Genomic DNA, 16,798 nt, shown 5'->3' on the forward strand with positions numbered 1-16,798 from the left:
AGCTCTCAGGCTCTCTCCTGACCCATGCACCCTGCGCCCCGAGAACCCCTGCTGCCTTTCCAGACTTCCCTCTGCTCCCCCATGCTGCTGTGCCTCCATGCTGGCCGCTGTCTGGGCCCCAGGCCTCCTTAGCTCCTCATCCCGTGAAGCCTTCTCAGAGTCCACTCCCTGCTGCCACCAGGGCACACACACTCAGCTGAGCCTCCACTTGGCATCAGAGGCAGGCAGGATGCCCCGGGGGACTTTCCAAAACTGCAGGGTCCCGGGTCACCCAGAGCCTGGGATCCTATAGGGCTGGGTGAGGGGGCACCAAAGAGCACCATGTGAAAGAGCTCCTTGGGGTCCCAAGGGGCTTCTCCCAGCCTCTGGCTCATGCCTCCTGGCATCCCAAGCACCAGCATGGCCAGGATGTCTTCAGCCCAGCCAGAACAGCGAGTGCCCAGTAGAATGGGAGGAGGCTCTGATGCCAGCTGTCTAGCTCTCCCCTGTGACCTCCTGCTGCTCATCTGTGAGCCTCTACCCACCCTGTCCTGGCCCCGACTGGCTCTGGGGTGTCATGCCAGGCAGGTTGTGTGGAAGAGCCTATTCAGTCCCATCAATGAGCTGAAGACAGCAGCCCTGCCCCCATCCGAGGTGTCTGGGTGGAGGTCCCTGGTGCCCCAGCTAGCTGTGTCCCCTCAGACGGAGTCTGACACTTCTGACCCTGCTTTCCACACAGGGAAATGGGGCCCAGAGAGAAGGGACCTACCTAAGGTCACTCAAGTCTCCCTCCCCTTGACTTGGTCACATCGAATCCGCTGTGCTTCTCAAGAATGATGAACCAATGTTAACTGTAGCTCACTTTTTAAAGTTCTTTTTCATTCAAAATACCTACTTGAACCGAGAAAATAAAGCCCAGGAAAATTAAAGTCCCTCAGGTTATATACACCCCAAGCCAAGAGAACCATTGTCTAGACAGCCAGCCTTAGATTTCTGACTTTTGCAAAATACAGAATTTCTCCCCCAAGATTTCAGAGGCCACCACAACTTTATGTTGCTAAATGGAGGCCTTTCCTAACCTGCCGCCCACCCATCATGGCAGTGCACCAACCAGGCAGGACATCATTTGAGAATGTGCAGTGCTGTGCTTAGTCACTCAGTTGTGTCTGACTCTTTGCGACCCTATGGACTGTAGCCCGCCAGGCTCCTCTGACCATGGAATCCTCTAGGCAAGAATACTGGAGTGGGTAGCCATTCCCTTCTCCAGGGGATCTTCCTGATCCAGGGATCAAACCCAGGTCTCCCATATCGCAGGCGGATTCTTTACCGTCTGAGCCACCAGGGAAGCCCAAGAATACTGGAGTGGGTAGCCTACCCCTTCTCCAGGGCATCTTCCTGACCCAGGAATTGAACTGAGGTCTCCTACTTTGCTGGTGGATTCTTTACCAGCTGAGCTACCAGAGAAGCCCTCATTCCAGAATGAGTCCTCAAATCTAAGGACTTAGAGTTTTTCAAAGCACTCATGATATAGTCTATTTTGCATTCCATTATAAAGCAAAGAGAAGCTTCAGCAGTGACTGTGCCTTGTTCCTGGCCCAGTGTGGGGGCTTCTGGGATGGGGTGGGGGCAAGGGGAAAATGATGTGGTATTTTGACTGATACCATCATCCCATCAGGACACCACCTGGAGAGGCCCAATCAGAGACAGGAAAGACATTTTTCCCTTCCTTTGTTGCCTTCTCCACAGTAAGAGTCCCCTCTTGAGACAGACTTATCTTTGTAACCTTAGAAACATCTCAACCTAGGGAAGAAATAGAAAGAGACGGCAACATCATGGCATGGGTCATCTTCCTTCAGTGTGTTGGGGCACTCAGCACTGTGCCAGCCCCATGGGCACTCAGCAGTGGGCACACAACAATAAGTCTGTCTCACAGTGCATCCAAGGGTTGAAATGATGACGTCTTCATTGTTGTTGGGATGGAGGGAATCTGAGCACTCAAGTTGCTTTTTTCCTAGAGGCTGGCCCTATGTCAGACACACCACAGACCCTGGTGGCTACCATGTAGCCACCTGGGGGCTTGGGAGCAGGGGCCATGGCCTTGGGCCCAGAGCAGGCAGCCAGTGTGCTCTGGGCTCCAAAAATGCATACTGCTCACATCATCCAGTGAACTCTCTAGAAATAGTTCTAGATAGGTACTTTCTAGAAATTGGATCCACTTTCTAACTCCAAAAAATTCCATAAACACACACACACACATAGCCTGCCCAAGAGGTCATTCCCTAAGAAGCACCCCAAGTGCGTCACAGCAGGCTGGTGTCCCAGAATCTAGACACACAGATTTCTGATGGCAGGACATTCATAGTGCCCACCCACCCACAGTCACCTGGAAACCCATGCCTGGCTTTGCTCCACCCCCAGCCCCTGCCCCTCCGCCAGCCAAAGGCAGGGTTGGGAAATCCGAAGACACTGTGTCTCTGGCAAGTTCACCCCCATGGCACTTCTTTCCCAAAGGCTCCCTGGAAGCTTAAAGGGTGAGGGCCAAAGCCAAAGCCATCTTTGCTCCCCAGACCTATCTCTCCATTTTCCTCCCGCCCTGCCTGTGGCTCTGTGGGTAGGCATTCTGATAAGACAAAGCGGGGGCTTTGAGAAAACCCCTCCCCCTCTTGTAAAATCCATTCTTCCATTGAGATTTCCCTCTGAGTACCCCTCAGTCACTTGGATGAGCCACAGAAGCAGAGTGATGCCAGGTTAGAGCCATGTAAGCAAGGACGGGCGGGAAAGGGCAGCTGTCCCCACCATCCACGACCTCGTTCCTAATGGGAGCATGTCACATCCCTCAAACGTGTTGGGGCAGCAAAAAAGTTGAGCACTACTGACCTAGGATAACAAAGTATTGCCGGACACAGGTATTTATTGACAAGTGGCTTGCAGTGAGCATATCGTGAATGCAAATGACTCTCCCTAAAATCGTTTGTGGTGCACCCGATTCATCACTAATCCCCGAGCGCCCCAAGTCTTCTGAGCCCGAATCATTCGCTCAGCAAACCGTGTCTTGATGGATGACGCAGAGGCTGAGGGCCTTGGCCACGGTCCCACCGGAAGCACCGCGGCGACCCCTATGAGGCTTTGCTGTCACGATATGCACCCAGCATGGTCCCTGTCCCCACCTAGCCCCACCCCCATGCGGTCCCCAGGACCACAGTGCAAGCCAACCTTTATCTCATTTTCTCTCCCACAGATGGAGGTAGTGAGTACCTTCAAGAGAAGCGGTTCATTTCAGGGTGCTGTGCGCCGGCGGTCCTCGGTCCTCAGCCAGCTCCATGACGTAACCAATCTTTCTACCCCTACTCACGTAATTCTCTCTGCTGCCAATCCCACCAGTGCCGCTGGGAGTGAGTCTTGAGTCCCCTTTTCTCTCATAAATGGCATCTCTGGGGAGGAAAAAGCCTCCAACTCTTCCTTCTCTTTTTTTTCCAGTCTTGCATCCTCCGCGCACCGTGGCTTTTCCGTTCTTTCTTTATTGCCCTGTTCAGTCCTTCCCACCAGATGGTGTGTCACTCCAAAGCCATAGCCTCTTATGAAATGTATTGAATCCATGGCACTGCTGGACCTTCGTTCTTTTCTCTGTTTGGTTTATTGTAGTTTATTTTATTTTTGTTTAGTACTCCTTCTGTCATTGGTTTTCTTTTCTTGAACTGGTCTGACTTTGCTGATGGTTCTTCACAAACTTGGGCCGTATTCTAGTGGCGTTGGGGACTTGGTGGGCACTTGGTCAGTGTTCTGCGGGGCAGCATGAGGTTGGCGTGCGGGCTCAGGGCCGTCTCCGGGACTTGAAGGAGAAGCCTTTGCAGCATCTTTCACAGTGGAAGAACCCAGCCCACCAACTGGGGACTAAAGAAACAGCTTCGAGAACTCTCCTTGAGGTGGTTTCCAAAGGCAGTAGACCTGAGCCACCGGGCATTAGAGGTGTCCCCAGGGGCCCTCCTCATGCCCCACATCCACCCTCGGCCACATTGCCATTTGTCCCCAATGCATCTTTGCTCTTTCCAAGCAGGCTTCAAGATTGGAAGGTCTTAACCTGATCTGGTCCATACTCTCTGTCCTCCTTCCTTCAAGAAGTTGGGAGACATTGATTCCTTGCTATACGTTCCACTGAAAACTTCCCGCCATGTCATCACATTTAGAAAGGAACCCAGGGGCAGTCCTGAAGAGGTAGAAACTTCCACATTTGCTCACATTTCTTTACAAAGACAAAACGAAAGCCATCAGACCGTTGAATCCACTACCCTATGGTCCCCCGAATGACAATGCAAGGAACCATGTGTGCCCCACCACCCAGGGTCACCTACTTGACATTTTCAAAAACAAAACAGTGAACCTTCAGATATGAGCCTCTTTCCTTTCCTACCAGTGTGACCTGGCAGCTCTCACTCCGAGAACACACCACTCCCCATAGACAGGAGTCGTTAACTATGCTTTTCCCACCAGACTCTGGGATTTTCTTTTACCTTGATTTCTTCTCTTTTCCTTTTTTTCTTTTGTCTTGTAGTTTCTTTATGGTTTTTGGCTTGTTTGTTTGTTTTCTTCTTCTTCTTTTTTTTAGGAACTGGTGAGAGGTCCCCAGTGGAGGGTGTTCCTCCTCTTGCATAAGCCATTGTTTCAGGCCACTCTGCCCTTTACGGAAGGGATGTGGGCTGCACTGGTCCCCACTGGGGTCACCTTGTCCCCTTTGGAAATGTCACACATGTGAACGCACACACACACAAATGCATTCTCCATCCCACAGGCCACACATACTTCCGGCTACCTTGAATGCTCTCTGAGACACCCACCTGAGCCACAAATACTGGCTGATGGCCCTCATGGGTGAGCTGGAAAGCTCCAGCTTCATCACACAGGGGAGTTGCCACCACTCCACCCAGAGAGACTTACAGGAGGCTTGGCCAGGGCCCACTGGGCAGCTGCTGCCCTCCCCCTGCCCCACTTCCTCCACGTGTTCCTTTGCCATCTCTCTCTGTGCTTTCTGTCTGTCTGTCTGTCCATCTGCCTGTCTGTCTGGGTGCCTCCAGCTTCCTCCCTTGGGGCAGTGTCTCTCCTGTATCTTCCTTGGCTCCTAGTGCCTTCCTTCTTTCTGTGGCCACGTGCCACACTCCGCTTCCCACTGCCGGGAGCCCAGCAGTGCAGAGTAGGAGGCACTCTACAGGGACCCAAGTAGCTCCTGGCCAGAAGAATGTTCGCTGTCCCTTCCACACCTTGTGCCACTGGGAGATGAGTGCCTTCAACCTGCGGAGGGTTCTGATGTTCTGATTCACAAGGGGCGGCCTCAAAGGCACAGCACCTCGGAAAGGACCCCTCTGCAGAGGAAGATGCTGGATGGAGGACCAGGTGACACCAGGGGACATTCCAGATTCCAGATACTGCCCACCAAAACTGCTTCCTCCCACCATCACCGCGTGGCAGGTTGGCTTGGAACTCTAAACTGGTTCCCAGTCTGAGCTTCAAAGACCCTGAGAAATCACCAAGCCTGGCACCCACATCATGCAAATCAGGGGAAGGCCTGGTGGAGCAGAGGACAGCCCCAGGCCTTAACTCTCTCTCTCAGAACTTACCAGTGGTCACGGGGCACAAGGTTTCCTTGGGAAAACCTGGCTCTTTCAGGAAGGCTCCTGTCCTCCTTGCCCACCACTTGGCCAGGTCACGCCTCGTCCTGAGCACCACAGCCAGTCTCAGCCCAGTGTCACTTCTACGGAGAACCTCGGGCTCTCTAGGTGGAAGGCCCGGTTCAGGGTGTGGACGAGGAGTCTCAAGGCCAGAATGAAACATGACACAGATCACCCAATGCAGGTCCCAGCATGTAACATCAATGGAAGAAGTGACCAGAGAATGTCCTCAGAATCTGAAGGGGAGGAGAATCCTTCCAAAGGATGTTTGGGGGGAGGCTAGAGATGCAGTGATCCTTGGGGCTCAATGTGCCCACATTCACAGCCACCCATGCTTCCTAGTCAACCTCTGATATTCCCCCAAGCTCGGCTTCCCATGCCTATATGTGCTTGTGGGTCTTTGCTGCTCCTGGATTCAGGAGTCCTAACTCGGTCCCCACACCCCTGGTCAACAGGCAGTGACCTCCCAGCTCCACAATGGCTTTAGCTGCCTCCTCCTTGCTCACTCAGCCATTTCTCCCACCTGGCTCAGTGGCTGCCCCACCACAGCCATTTCATTCTTGGCCTGCCACCTCATTTCACAGGACCTCAGCCATGCTTGGCCTTGAGGCCACCCATATGAGTGGCTTAGGGAAATTCATCCTTTACTAACCACCTTCAGTCTTTTGGAAATGAAAGGGGTGTGAAATCCTATCCTCTGTTAGTGTGTCAGTCACCCCCATTCCTGCCCTGATTACACTCTCACACAATAATGCTGGCTGTCAGGATGCCAAAGGTAGAGCCAGACAGGGAATGTCTGTTCACTCAGGTTTACTTATAAGCAGCAAGCCCAGGGTGCCAGGTGGTTGCCCCCAGGTGTGAGGGGGGACACACAAACACACCCCAGGCCCTCCGCAGCCACACATCCAAAGCCCATTCCACATCAGCCCAGCCGTCTCTACTCCAATGTTTACTGTCGCAGGGGCAGCTTGTGATTTTGGTCAGATGTGGCCAAAAGAACTCCCTCAGGGCGGTTTTGTTCTGATCAGCCGTGCCAGAAACATATCATGGCAGTTGTTTTATTTTAATTGGCTTTTGCAACGTGAAAACATTCCATCCAACTTGGCAAAGCCCAGCTAGGTGGGGCCTTGGGTCTTCCATGGACATGCCCTTCTGGAGAGCAGGGAGAGTGCTCCTCACATGCTCACAGAGCAGTAGTTAAGGCAGCCCCATGGAGGATGGAGGAAAGAGTCTGCAAGTGAAAGCTGTCTCATTTGCTGGAGTTTGCTTCCTTCTCAGGAAATCCGTTGGTTTCGAGCCAACTCTGCCCTTGTGAGTTTCTGGGAATAGTGTATCAGCATTTGCAGTTGGCTCTTTGACAGTGTGCACACTGTCTCCACACTAGGAACAGTATCAACCCTGCCCAAGCCTTCATGCAGGTAGGGGCCCTACCACGTGGAAGGACCTTGCAGGCAATTCCAAAAGCACACACCAGCTGAAAGCCTAAGGCCGACCCTGGAAGCCCTGCTCTGGAGCCCTTCCCAGTAGGCACTTCCAGGCCAACTCCAGGGGCTGGGAGCCAGGGCTGAGACAGCTCAAGAGACTTAGTTGAGATCCTGAAGCTAGAGATGGCTGGGGTGAGAGGCAAGGCCAAGCTCCCAAAAAGCCCAGGACTCTCCATGCCTTGGTCAATTGAGTACAATGTTGTGCTGATGCCAGCCACTGAGGCTGGACTATCCCAGTCCTAGGCACACACACATGCCCACAGAATGGGGGGTAATCTTCACAACTTCACCAGCCACCAGCATTTTCGGTTGGCCAACACCCACAAATCCATGTCTTTTGTTTGGGATTCGGTACCTCAGTGAAAGGGCCAACTCTGGAGTTTGCATTTTCACATCTCCTAATTCCATGGTTGAGGAAAGGGAACCTTCCCCTTGCTGTCCCCTCAACTGTGGTTCCATCACCTTAATGTCTTTGTGTTGCTTTCAAGTCATGATTCACCTTCATGCCTATGGGGAGGGTTTGGGAATTGAGAACCTGAAATTCATGGAGGCCTCATGGCTCTCCCCGGCTGCTGTGTTCAGAATTTGCTCTAAATCCAAAGCCCCAATGCCAGGGAAGCTGCCAGCTTCCTTCCTCCTACAGAAAGTTCTGGATTAGTAGTTGGTCCAGAGCCAGGCATACCCATCAATCATGTACAGGCTTTCAGGGAGTAGAGCAAGACAGGGCAGGAGTTGGCCGGAAGAATTCTGAGTTCTGTGAGCCTCATGCTGAGACAGGAGCAGAGGGTAGAGAGGATGTCAACCCCCCAGGGCCTGTTCATCTCACAGGACAGAAGGCGTCAGGCCCAGTTTCTATTGTGACTGATGTTATTGCTTTTAGTTTTCTCTTCTCTCCTTTGCTTTTCCTTTAATAGGGTAGGTGTTCCCTCAGTCCTTCACCATCCTGTCTGCTTTCATGGTCCTTCCCCGCCTCCACCAGCACCTCCATTGCAAACTCCAGCGATTAAAATTCAAAACCAAAGCACAGCCCATCCAATTTCAGCCGTGACCTTCACAACCCTGCCTCCTCAGGCCCCAACTATTCATCAGTAGCATGGCCCCATGGCAGAGTCTGACACAAGCACCCCTCCTCCATGTGGCCCCAGTGGTCCTGCAGGTCAGGAGTGCAGGGTGAGAAGAAGGCAGGCCCTGGGTGGCAGACAATAAAGAAGTAAGCTTGCACTCAGTGCAGATGCTCACCAGCCTCAGAACCAAAGGAAGGAGAACAAGAGAAACGTTAGGGGCGCTGTTCGGGATAAAGGTTGTCTGAGACAGCCTCTTAGAGGGTGGACTGTGAGCTGAGTTCCAAATGAGGAGACAAGGCTGACGGGATGATCTGGTGGAAGAAAAGTCTAGGTGGGGGAAGGGGGCAGGTGTAATGGCCCTGTGGGACACTCAGGCTAACTGTTCTGAGCAACGCGGGTGGAGAGTGCTGGTTGGGGGAGCTATGATGGGAGACATGTGCCAGTCCATGTGGGTCCCCTGCTCTCAGGGGTCTTATGTTCCAGTGACAGGAAACAGAATAAATAAGATGTGTGAGGTGTTTGAAGGTGAACCGAGCTGGGGAGAAAAGGAGGCAGAAGAGGTGCTGGGCTGCTGAGGGAGATGGGTGGATTGCAGCTACACATGGAAAGAGGTGAAAGGGAGCCATGAGGCTCCCTGGGGAAGAGCCTTCCTGACACAGGGAACAGCCAGTGCAAAGGCCCTGAGGCAGGAGTGTCCCCCTTGAGGAAGAGCCAGGGGGCTGCAGAAAGTAAAGGAGGAAGAGGAAGACAATGGTCCAAGGCAGGCCTTGGCAGTACTTTTCCTTTGAGGGAGACAGGGCTACTGAAGGGTTTGGAGCACTGGAGGGTGTGATTCAGTCTGACCTGTGTTTGTTTGAAAACATGGCTCGGGCTTCTATGCCAAGAGAGAGCGGAGATCAAGAGAGGCAACAGCCAGACCAGGGAGGAGACCTGGGAATGGGAGGTAAAGTTGAGGAAGCAGGCAGAGCCCTGAGTATGGACATAGAGATGGGGCCTCCTTACCAGACAGATGGTTAGAAGCACCCAGGACATGCATAGATGTGGGTGGAGAAAAGGCCCAGATGACCTGGTGTCCAGCCTGGAAACAGGGATTGGCATGGAGAGCAAGGGGCGGAAGAGAACAGAGCCAAATGAAGCTGGGGTCCTCTGTAGCCACAGCTGGAAGGACTGCAGGACCAAGAGAGGGGCAAAGAATAACCTAGATGAGGGACAGGGAGATGGCCAGGCGGCACGCCCAAGCAGTGAAGGAGGAAAAACGGCAGTTCTCAGATGCCAGGAAGTGGGGATTGCGACGGGTCTCAGGAAAGATGGGGCGAGAAACTATAGGAGAGCGTCCAGCCCCAGCCAGACCTGCCCTAACCTAGGAGTCCTCTTCGCTGGCTGGTGCTTTTCATGTCTTTCTTTCACCTTTAAATTATCTTACAGTCACCTGGACTTGGGGTGGGGGTGTCCCACACTGCAGAGACTGGTGTGAGTGCCACCACAGTAGGACCCAGAGCTGCCTCAGCAGCTGCTGGGATGTTTGGAGTCCTCACCTGCTAGACACAAGGGCAGGGCCCAACTCAGTGTCAGACAAAAGGGATGGAGACAGGGAAGACCCCCGGGACCCAGGGAAGATCCAGGGGCCCGGCCCCCCGCGTCTCTGTGCTTGGGGGTTGTGGTCCCCCGGAAACACAGCTGCAGCCACGGAGGTGGGAAGGGCTCCACTGGGGAGAGGTTTGAGAACTAGAGGCCACAAGATCTGCTGATGTTCGGCCCTGGGGCTGCAGTGCTGGGTGCCTCCAAGGTTCAGCCAGAGCCCTGCCCCCTGGATAGGAAGTCAAGGCAAGGGGCAGGGTAGGCAGAGGCAAGCCTGGGGGTCCCTCCAGGACCTCCTTCAGTTTGAGAGGCCTATTAGCCATCCACAGGAGGTACAGGGGCAGCGGATGGCAGGAAGGGTGGGTCCTGGCTGCAGGTGGTCGTGGTACAGGGGGTGTTGATGGCATCGACTTGGGCTGTAAGCTGTGGGCAACACTGGCAGCCTTGAGTGCAGTGACATCCCTTTGGGGTTCTCGAGATGGAGAGGTGACCTGAGGGCCTTGCCCCAGCCTCTGGGACAGACCCAGGCCAGGAGAGGAGCTAGGGCAGGATGCTGGATCCACTTGGCTGTGACCAGGCTTTCACAGGGAGGCACCAATTTCACCATGGGGACATCCTCAGGGCCCCGGGTGTGAGCCCAGGCCTCCAGGGTGGTTCTGTCTTCCCAGTTTCCACCAAACCCATGTCCCAGAGGTTGGCTGTGCCCTTTGGTGGGAGGTGGCCTGAAAACACCCCACTGTAAGATCCATCTCAAGCCATTTGTTAAGAGCCCAAGATTAGGATACAGGGAAACGGAAGCTGGAGGGAAGCTGACTCATGGTCAGCTGTAAACACACTCAGGTTGACTTGAGCCAGAGGTGCATGTTTGAGCAGGCAGCCCTGGCACCTCGTGTTGGTGACTGAGCAGCTGCTCTGTGCCAGGCTTTGGCACCAGGCAGCAAAGAAGGCTAGTGACAGGCATTCAAGTGAGTCTTTGAGTGCAGCCTCGAGGATGGCCCTGGCAAGGGTGGACTGGGAGAGCTGAGGGTGAGAGTGAGCAGAGGCCTGGCTTGACCACATGACCCAGGCCCAAGGGAGGGCAAAGGAGGTGGCCAGGGCACCAGATGACTGCTGGTAAACTTACCACGAGGGCCACCAGGGTTGAGGGTGGCAGGATGCCACTGGCTCCCGCTTCTGTGGCTTGTGGGGTGTGGCTGAGAGCCAAACCAAGTCCTCCAGCATGACCATGCAGCCAAGAAGCTGCCCGTGGTTCCCCCACAGTCCAGGCACCAGAAAAGCCCCAAATGATGAGGCCACATCTGCCGTGGCTACAAAAAGTGAACTGTTCCCTTTCATTAAAAAAAGTCAAAATGACACTCATTTTGGTGTCAGCCCCATCTCAGAAACCAGTCTGGGGAATGAAGGGGCCGACAACAAATGATGGCCATCTAGCAGCCAGAAGATGGGTCTTCACCAAATTCCAAGCAAATCCTCGCAGGATTTAAGATATGCAATTAGAAAATTCCAATTTGATGGTGCAGTGTGGTTCATTTTTTGGCATTTGACTGCAGGGTTCTCCTGGTTTAAACTGATCATGGAGCACTGAGCCTGGTTGACACTAGAGGGTAGCAAAGGACTCATTGTTAACAGTAGGATTCATGGTCAAAACCAGGGGGCAGTGAAGTTGTTCTATGAAGGGCCAGGGAGCAAGTACTTCTGGCTTCTGGTCCAAGTCACTGTGGAAACTATACGGCTCCAGCCTCCGACACAGCCAGACAAAATGCTCACAGGGATGGGTGTGGCCGCGGCCCCACTAAGACTTTGTTCACAAAACCATGTTGAGGGGCAGAGTTAGCTCTTGGGCCACAGTTGCCAATACCTTCTCTAAACCAAGAAAATCCAACCCTAGCACCTTGGACTTGGAAGTAGCTTTAGAACTGACATGTGTCCGTTCACTCACATAGGGAGGGTCTGGCCTCTGAATCTCAGCACAGGGCCAGCTGGTTAGCATGGGGGCCAGCTTAGGGTTTCCCATCCATTCTGCCTTCTAGAAGTATGAGAGCGGCCAGGCTGGGGGCCCAAGGATGGAGCAGAGAGAGGCAGCAGCTCTGCAGCTTGTAGACCCAAAGAGACTTGAGCATGCATGGAAGTGAAGGCAGGGCCATCAGAAGAAGCCGAGGGGCTAGGCCTGCAGGAGGTGTGGGGCTCAGGGCTGCCTGAGTGCAGCTAGAGCTGTGGTAGCAGGGGAGCAAGGCATTGTGGGAAGCTCTTTCCTGGGGACCCTTGTGCTGATCTGAGGCCTGCAGATGCCAGTGGGGTGGCCAGAGAACCTGAGAATGGGGCAAATATGGCAGATTCCAGAGACTGAAAGAAGTTGTCTGTCTTGGAGACTGAAAAGGAGGAGGGTGAGAAAGGCTAGAGGGGCAGGTTAGGCACACCCTGCAAAGGGTCTGTGAAAGGAAGTGATGACCTGGTCAAATGCTGGGCATCTGAGCAGGACAGGCTTGGTGGGTAGAAATCAAAAGTGGAGCCATTTTCCATCTTGGGTGCCTCCAGATGGGGGGCTGGCAGGGGCCTGAGCCGCAGTTCCTGGTTTCAGCCAGATGAGCCCTGGGCTGCAGCCAGGGCCAAGAGGTTGGCCTGGCAGTGTGGACAGGGAAGAGGAGGGACAGGGACAGGCCAGTGCTCTAGGCACCCTGGGACAGAGTAAGGAAGAGTGGAGGAGAGGGAGACAGAGAAACTGGTGAGGTAGGAGGGCCAGAAAGGGGCAGTGTCATGGAAGTTTCCATAAAGAGGGGCAGTTGCTGAGGCATGGGAGCTGGGGGACAGAGGAGAGGACCTAGAGAAGCCAGAGGGGGACCCACTCAAGAAAGGCCTGCCGTGTGCCCAGAGGCTGGGGACTTTTCTCATGCCAGAAAGTTCCAATTCTTCGGAAAGAGAAAGTAGGGAGCCCAGGGCCCATCACATTCCCTTTTCCCAGTCAACTGTCTCGGCTCTCATGTTGGAATCCCCCCGCCTTCCCCCACCCCAGTGTAGCCAGCAGTCCACTGCATCTGTTGCTCGTGAGTTCCAGAATATCTACCATTTATCCTGCATGCATGTCAGATGATGGGAGGTAACCACACCCAGGCAGAGGGCTCCGACCGTTCTCTTCCAAAAGACCAATGTTTGTCATGCAGTGACCCCTGCCATGGATGTGGGCGCGACTGGCATTGCCAGCCGCCGCTCATGGTCTCCTTCCTTCTTCCTTCCTCCCCCTCTATTCCCTTCCCTTCCCTCCCCCATCCCCCTCCAGATTCGGGTGGTGAAAGCGTTCCGTAGCTCCCTCTACGAAGGCCTGGAGAAACCAGAATCCAAGACCTCCATCCATAACTTCATGGCAACGCCCGAGTTTCTGATCAATGACTACACCCACAACATCCCACTGATTGACGACACGGACGTGGATGAAAATGAGGAACGCCTGCGAGCCCCACCTCCGCCCTCCCCCAACCAGAATAACAATGCCATAGACAGCGGCGTCTACCTGACCACGCACGGCACCAAGTCAGCTACCTCGTCACTGTTTTCTTCCAGACCCGGGAGCCCGCTCCACAGTGTGGAGACGTCCCTCTAAGCAGGACTGCTCTGGGCACGCGCACCATGCACACACGCGCACTTGGACGGGCGGGGTCACGGGCAGTGAGGACTGTTGAAGATGCCCGACCACCCTTGCCTGAAGCCAATCCATTCTAGGAGGGGGAGGAGGACGAAGGAGAGATCAGAGAATGAGAAGAGTTGTGTGTCCACCCCCCCTTTTTCTATGGAAGCTTTTTTAAATGAACACTGTCATTCCACCAGATGTTCACCGTTCAGGCCATGCAGTGGGACAGAGGTCTCCTTGTTGTTTTTTGGGGGGAGCACTCACTGCAGAGCAATTGGGTCAACAGTTTCAACAGGGGAGCGTCACTCTGCAGGAAGGATGCTCTCACCCAGGTGGCCCACCAGCCCAGCACCCCCTCCCCAGGATGGGTGCAGTTGGTCTGTGTGTGCGTGTGTGCATAGCCCCGTGTGCACGTATATACATGTGTGTGCACACAGAGGACTAGATGCATATCTCAAGAATAAGGAACTACTTATCGGCATGATATTTCCATTCCTCTTATCCAGTATTTTCATTTTGAAATTTCATTATTTATTGTGCCAGGGTCGGTTTCTTTCTTTTTTTTTTTTTCAGGGAACTAGACTGCAAGAATCTCCTTTTGGTTGCTTGGGGCCCACTTCACTGCTCCTCCCCCAAAAGTCCCCTCCATCCCCTATCCTCCCAGCACAGCTCCTGGGAGCAGGAAGGTCAAGGAAGGCAGGTGCAAATCAGAACACTGGAAACATTTACACTTTGAGACCCCTGCCTATAGAGGGAAAAAAAAAAAGTCAAAATTGTTCTTTCAAAGGAAAATACCAAAGTATTATTGAGAATGATCCCCTCCAGTAGGTAGAAGGGGGAATTTTGCTTTTGGTTTCCTTTGGCTCCAACTCCGATTCTCTAAGTCCTGAATTCTGGCCAGTGGGTGGGTTTTCTTTGTCTGCATCTCCACTTCAAGAGCACGAAGCCCGGCCCTAGATGTTCCTGACCTCCTGGGGACAATCCAGGAGAGCTAGGTCTGCAGGTGCAGGTGGGGTAGAATGCAGAGTCAGAAAGAAAGCAGAGAGGGACCAAACTCAGGAGGAGCTGACTCGGCCACAGCACCCATCAGCACCTCCAGCTGGACTCCCACTCTGGTTTAGAGAATGCCAAGAAGTCTCTGAGCTGCCCCTAAAAAGACTTGGATCAGTTCTCAGTCACCCCTCGCCAAAGCACTCTCCTGACCCTGGTCTCGCTCAAAGATAACTGTGACCCATGAGGGCATGGATTTGGGTCTGCAGCCACCTACGGTGACCTCGGGGATGCCAAGCCCCTGGGGGCGATGGTACCTCGTGTCTGTGGCTGTAATTGCGAAAGTGGGAAGCTGAGGAGGTCAGCTCTGCCACGTGGTTGGCTGAGCCCACGTGGAGGGCTGGACCTGGGTTCCCCAGACAGTTCCCTTGGGGGCCTCTCCTGGCAGTGTGAACACCCAGCATGCCCTCAGTTTTCCTCAAATTTACGATATCCCAGGAGGGAAATGCAGAAAAAAGCAGCGGTTCTTTTACCTTCAGAATTCTTCTTGTCTCCCATTTTGCACAGAGGAGGTTGGGGTCCAACCACAGCCTGTGGCTGGGGCCTGGGAGCTGGGCCGCTGGGAGACAGTTGGGAGCTGAGGGGCGGAGAGGCATTAACTAGACCGCTGGCAAGGCTGGTTCGCCCATCCCGGGCCCATCCCACAGCCCCTGGCCAGGGCTGGTCTGACCTCGACCTGTGTCTGTGCACGTCTGGATGGGTGGCGTCCCAAGCGCGCTCAAGTCCCCACTGTTAACATAACACCATGTCACCCCTGAGCAGGAGTAGTCATATCTCGGGCCAGGGAATTTCGGTTAGAAAGGCAAATCCCACTAACAATGCCAGCTACAGATAACTTAAAGCCATCCCTTTTTTCCAAAGGGCACATTGAGAATGTTACCCATTTGTAAATTGTTCTCCAATGTCCTTGTTTAAACAACAACAAACAGGGCAACTCAATTTGTCGCAGGTCTGTGTGTTCTTAAACAAGAATTCAAATTGGAAATGTTGAAATGGAAGAAGATGCACGCGGAACACTACACTCACGGGCTTCTTTTCATCCTCTGTTGTAGACACACTGGTAGGACACATGGTTGACATATAGCGCGAGCCTCACTGCTGCTATCCAGTCGCCTCCTGTGCTCGGCGACTGTTTAGTCCCCGGGTGCCTTTCCACGGGGTGTGGGGTGCAGACTGCTGCTCTCGTTTCTGTGTGTCTTCAGACTAGGGGGCCCTGTCTCACCGGGAAGCCCCTCTCTCTAAAGCATTATCTTATACGGAATGGCTTGGTCAACTGTGTTCAGTTATTAAATCTGTTTTACATTTTTATCTGCCTGTTAAAAAAGATGAACAAATATAACTTAACGAAGAAGACCACAGATGCATCATAATTTAAAGTCTGTAGTTGAATTTCCTAATTTTAAGACTAGACCAAAATTTCTGTATATTAAAAAAAAATGCAAGGCTGCTACAATCTCACTCTGGGTAATGTGTGTGATTTATTATTTGGTGAATTCTCTTCTGAAGCTAGAGAGGTGGTGTTCTCCCCTTCATCAAACTGGGGTGAGCCCCAGGGACAGCGGGGTTCCCGGGGGTGCAGCCACCTTGCTGTCAGCTCACCTGCTCTGTGTGGTCAGGCTTAAATGGTCTTGACTTGGAAGGGCCTCACCTGAATGTCTAGACTAGCATCCTCAGAGGTAGGTGGGGTGGGGAACACCACCCAAATGCCAGAACCCTGGCACACATGCAGATAGTGTCTTTTTATTTTCACTGCTGCAAAGTACAAATAACATCACATTTAGCATCTTGACTATATTTTAAACAAGGTCCAGGTTGGCGGCATTAAGTATGTTGACGTGGGTGTGTGGCCATCCCCAGAACTGCCCATCTTCCCCAGTGGAAACTCTGCCCCATTAAACACCATCTCCTCCCCCAGCCCATGCCCCCCAATCCTACTCTGTCTAGGGTCTGAAAACTCTAGACACCTGATATCAGTGGAGTCATATGGGGTCTGTCCTTGTGTCTGGCTTCTCTCACTGATCATCATGCCTTGTAGGTCCAGCCATGTTGTAGTGGCTGTCTTTTGAAGGCTGAATCACACTCCATTGTGGGGCTGGACCATGTTCTCTTCAACCAGGCATGCATCGATGGATGCAGGTTCCTTCTACGTTTTGACTTCTGTGAACTGCACACCTGTGAACATGGGCATACGCATATGTGTTTGAGCCTCTGTGTTCACTGCTTTTCAGTAGATACCCAGAAGTGGAATTGCTGGATCCTATGATAATCTTTTTTTTTAAATTAATTTATTTATTTTAATTGGAGGCTAATTACTTTACAATACTGTAGTGGTTTTTGCCATACATTGACATGAATCAGCCA

General features: G+C 53.1%; 1 protein-coding gene across 7 annotated transcripts in view; it reads left to right on the forward strand.

The window, feature by feature from the left end:
• Nucleotides 1–15,895, forward strand: part of ATP2B3 (ATPase plasma membrane Ca2+ transporting 3) — a 42,977-nt gene extending 27,082 nt beyond the window's left edge. For 2 of the 7 annotated variants that reach the window (XM_040265471.1, XM_040265472.1), the window contains 2 exons: nucleotides 3,218–3,304; nucleotides 13,040–15,895. In XM_040265471.1, the coding sequence (XP_040121405.1) occupies nucleotides 3,218–3,304; nucleotides 13,040–13,360 (408 nt within the window). In that variant the 3' untranslated portion in view covers nucleotides 13,361–15,895. Of the gene's footprint in view, nucleotides 1–3,217; nucleotides 3,372–13,039 lie in introns of all 7 variants that reach the window. The other 5 variants (XM_040265476.1, XM_040265477.1, XM_040265474.1 and 2 more) reach the window with 3 other exon arrangements.
• The last annotated feature ends 903 nt before the right edge of the window (nucleotides 15,896–16,798 follow it).

The sequence above is a fragment of the Oryx dammah genome, unplaced genomic scaffold (assembly GCF_014754425.2).
Source record: "Oryx dammah isolate SB20612 unplaced genomic scaffold, SCBI_Odam_1.1 HiC_scaffold_23, whole genome shotgun sequence".
Classification (NCBI taxonomy): Eukaryota; Metazoa; Chordata; class Mammalia; order Artiodactyla; family Bovidae; genus Oryx; species Oryx dammah.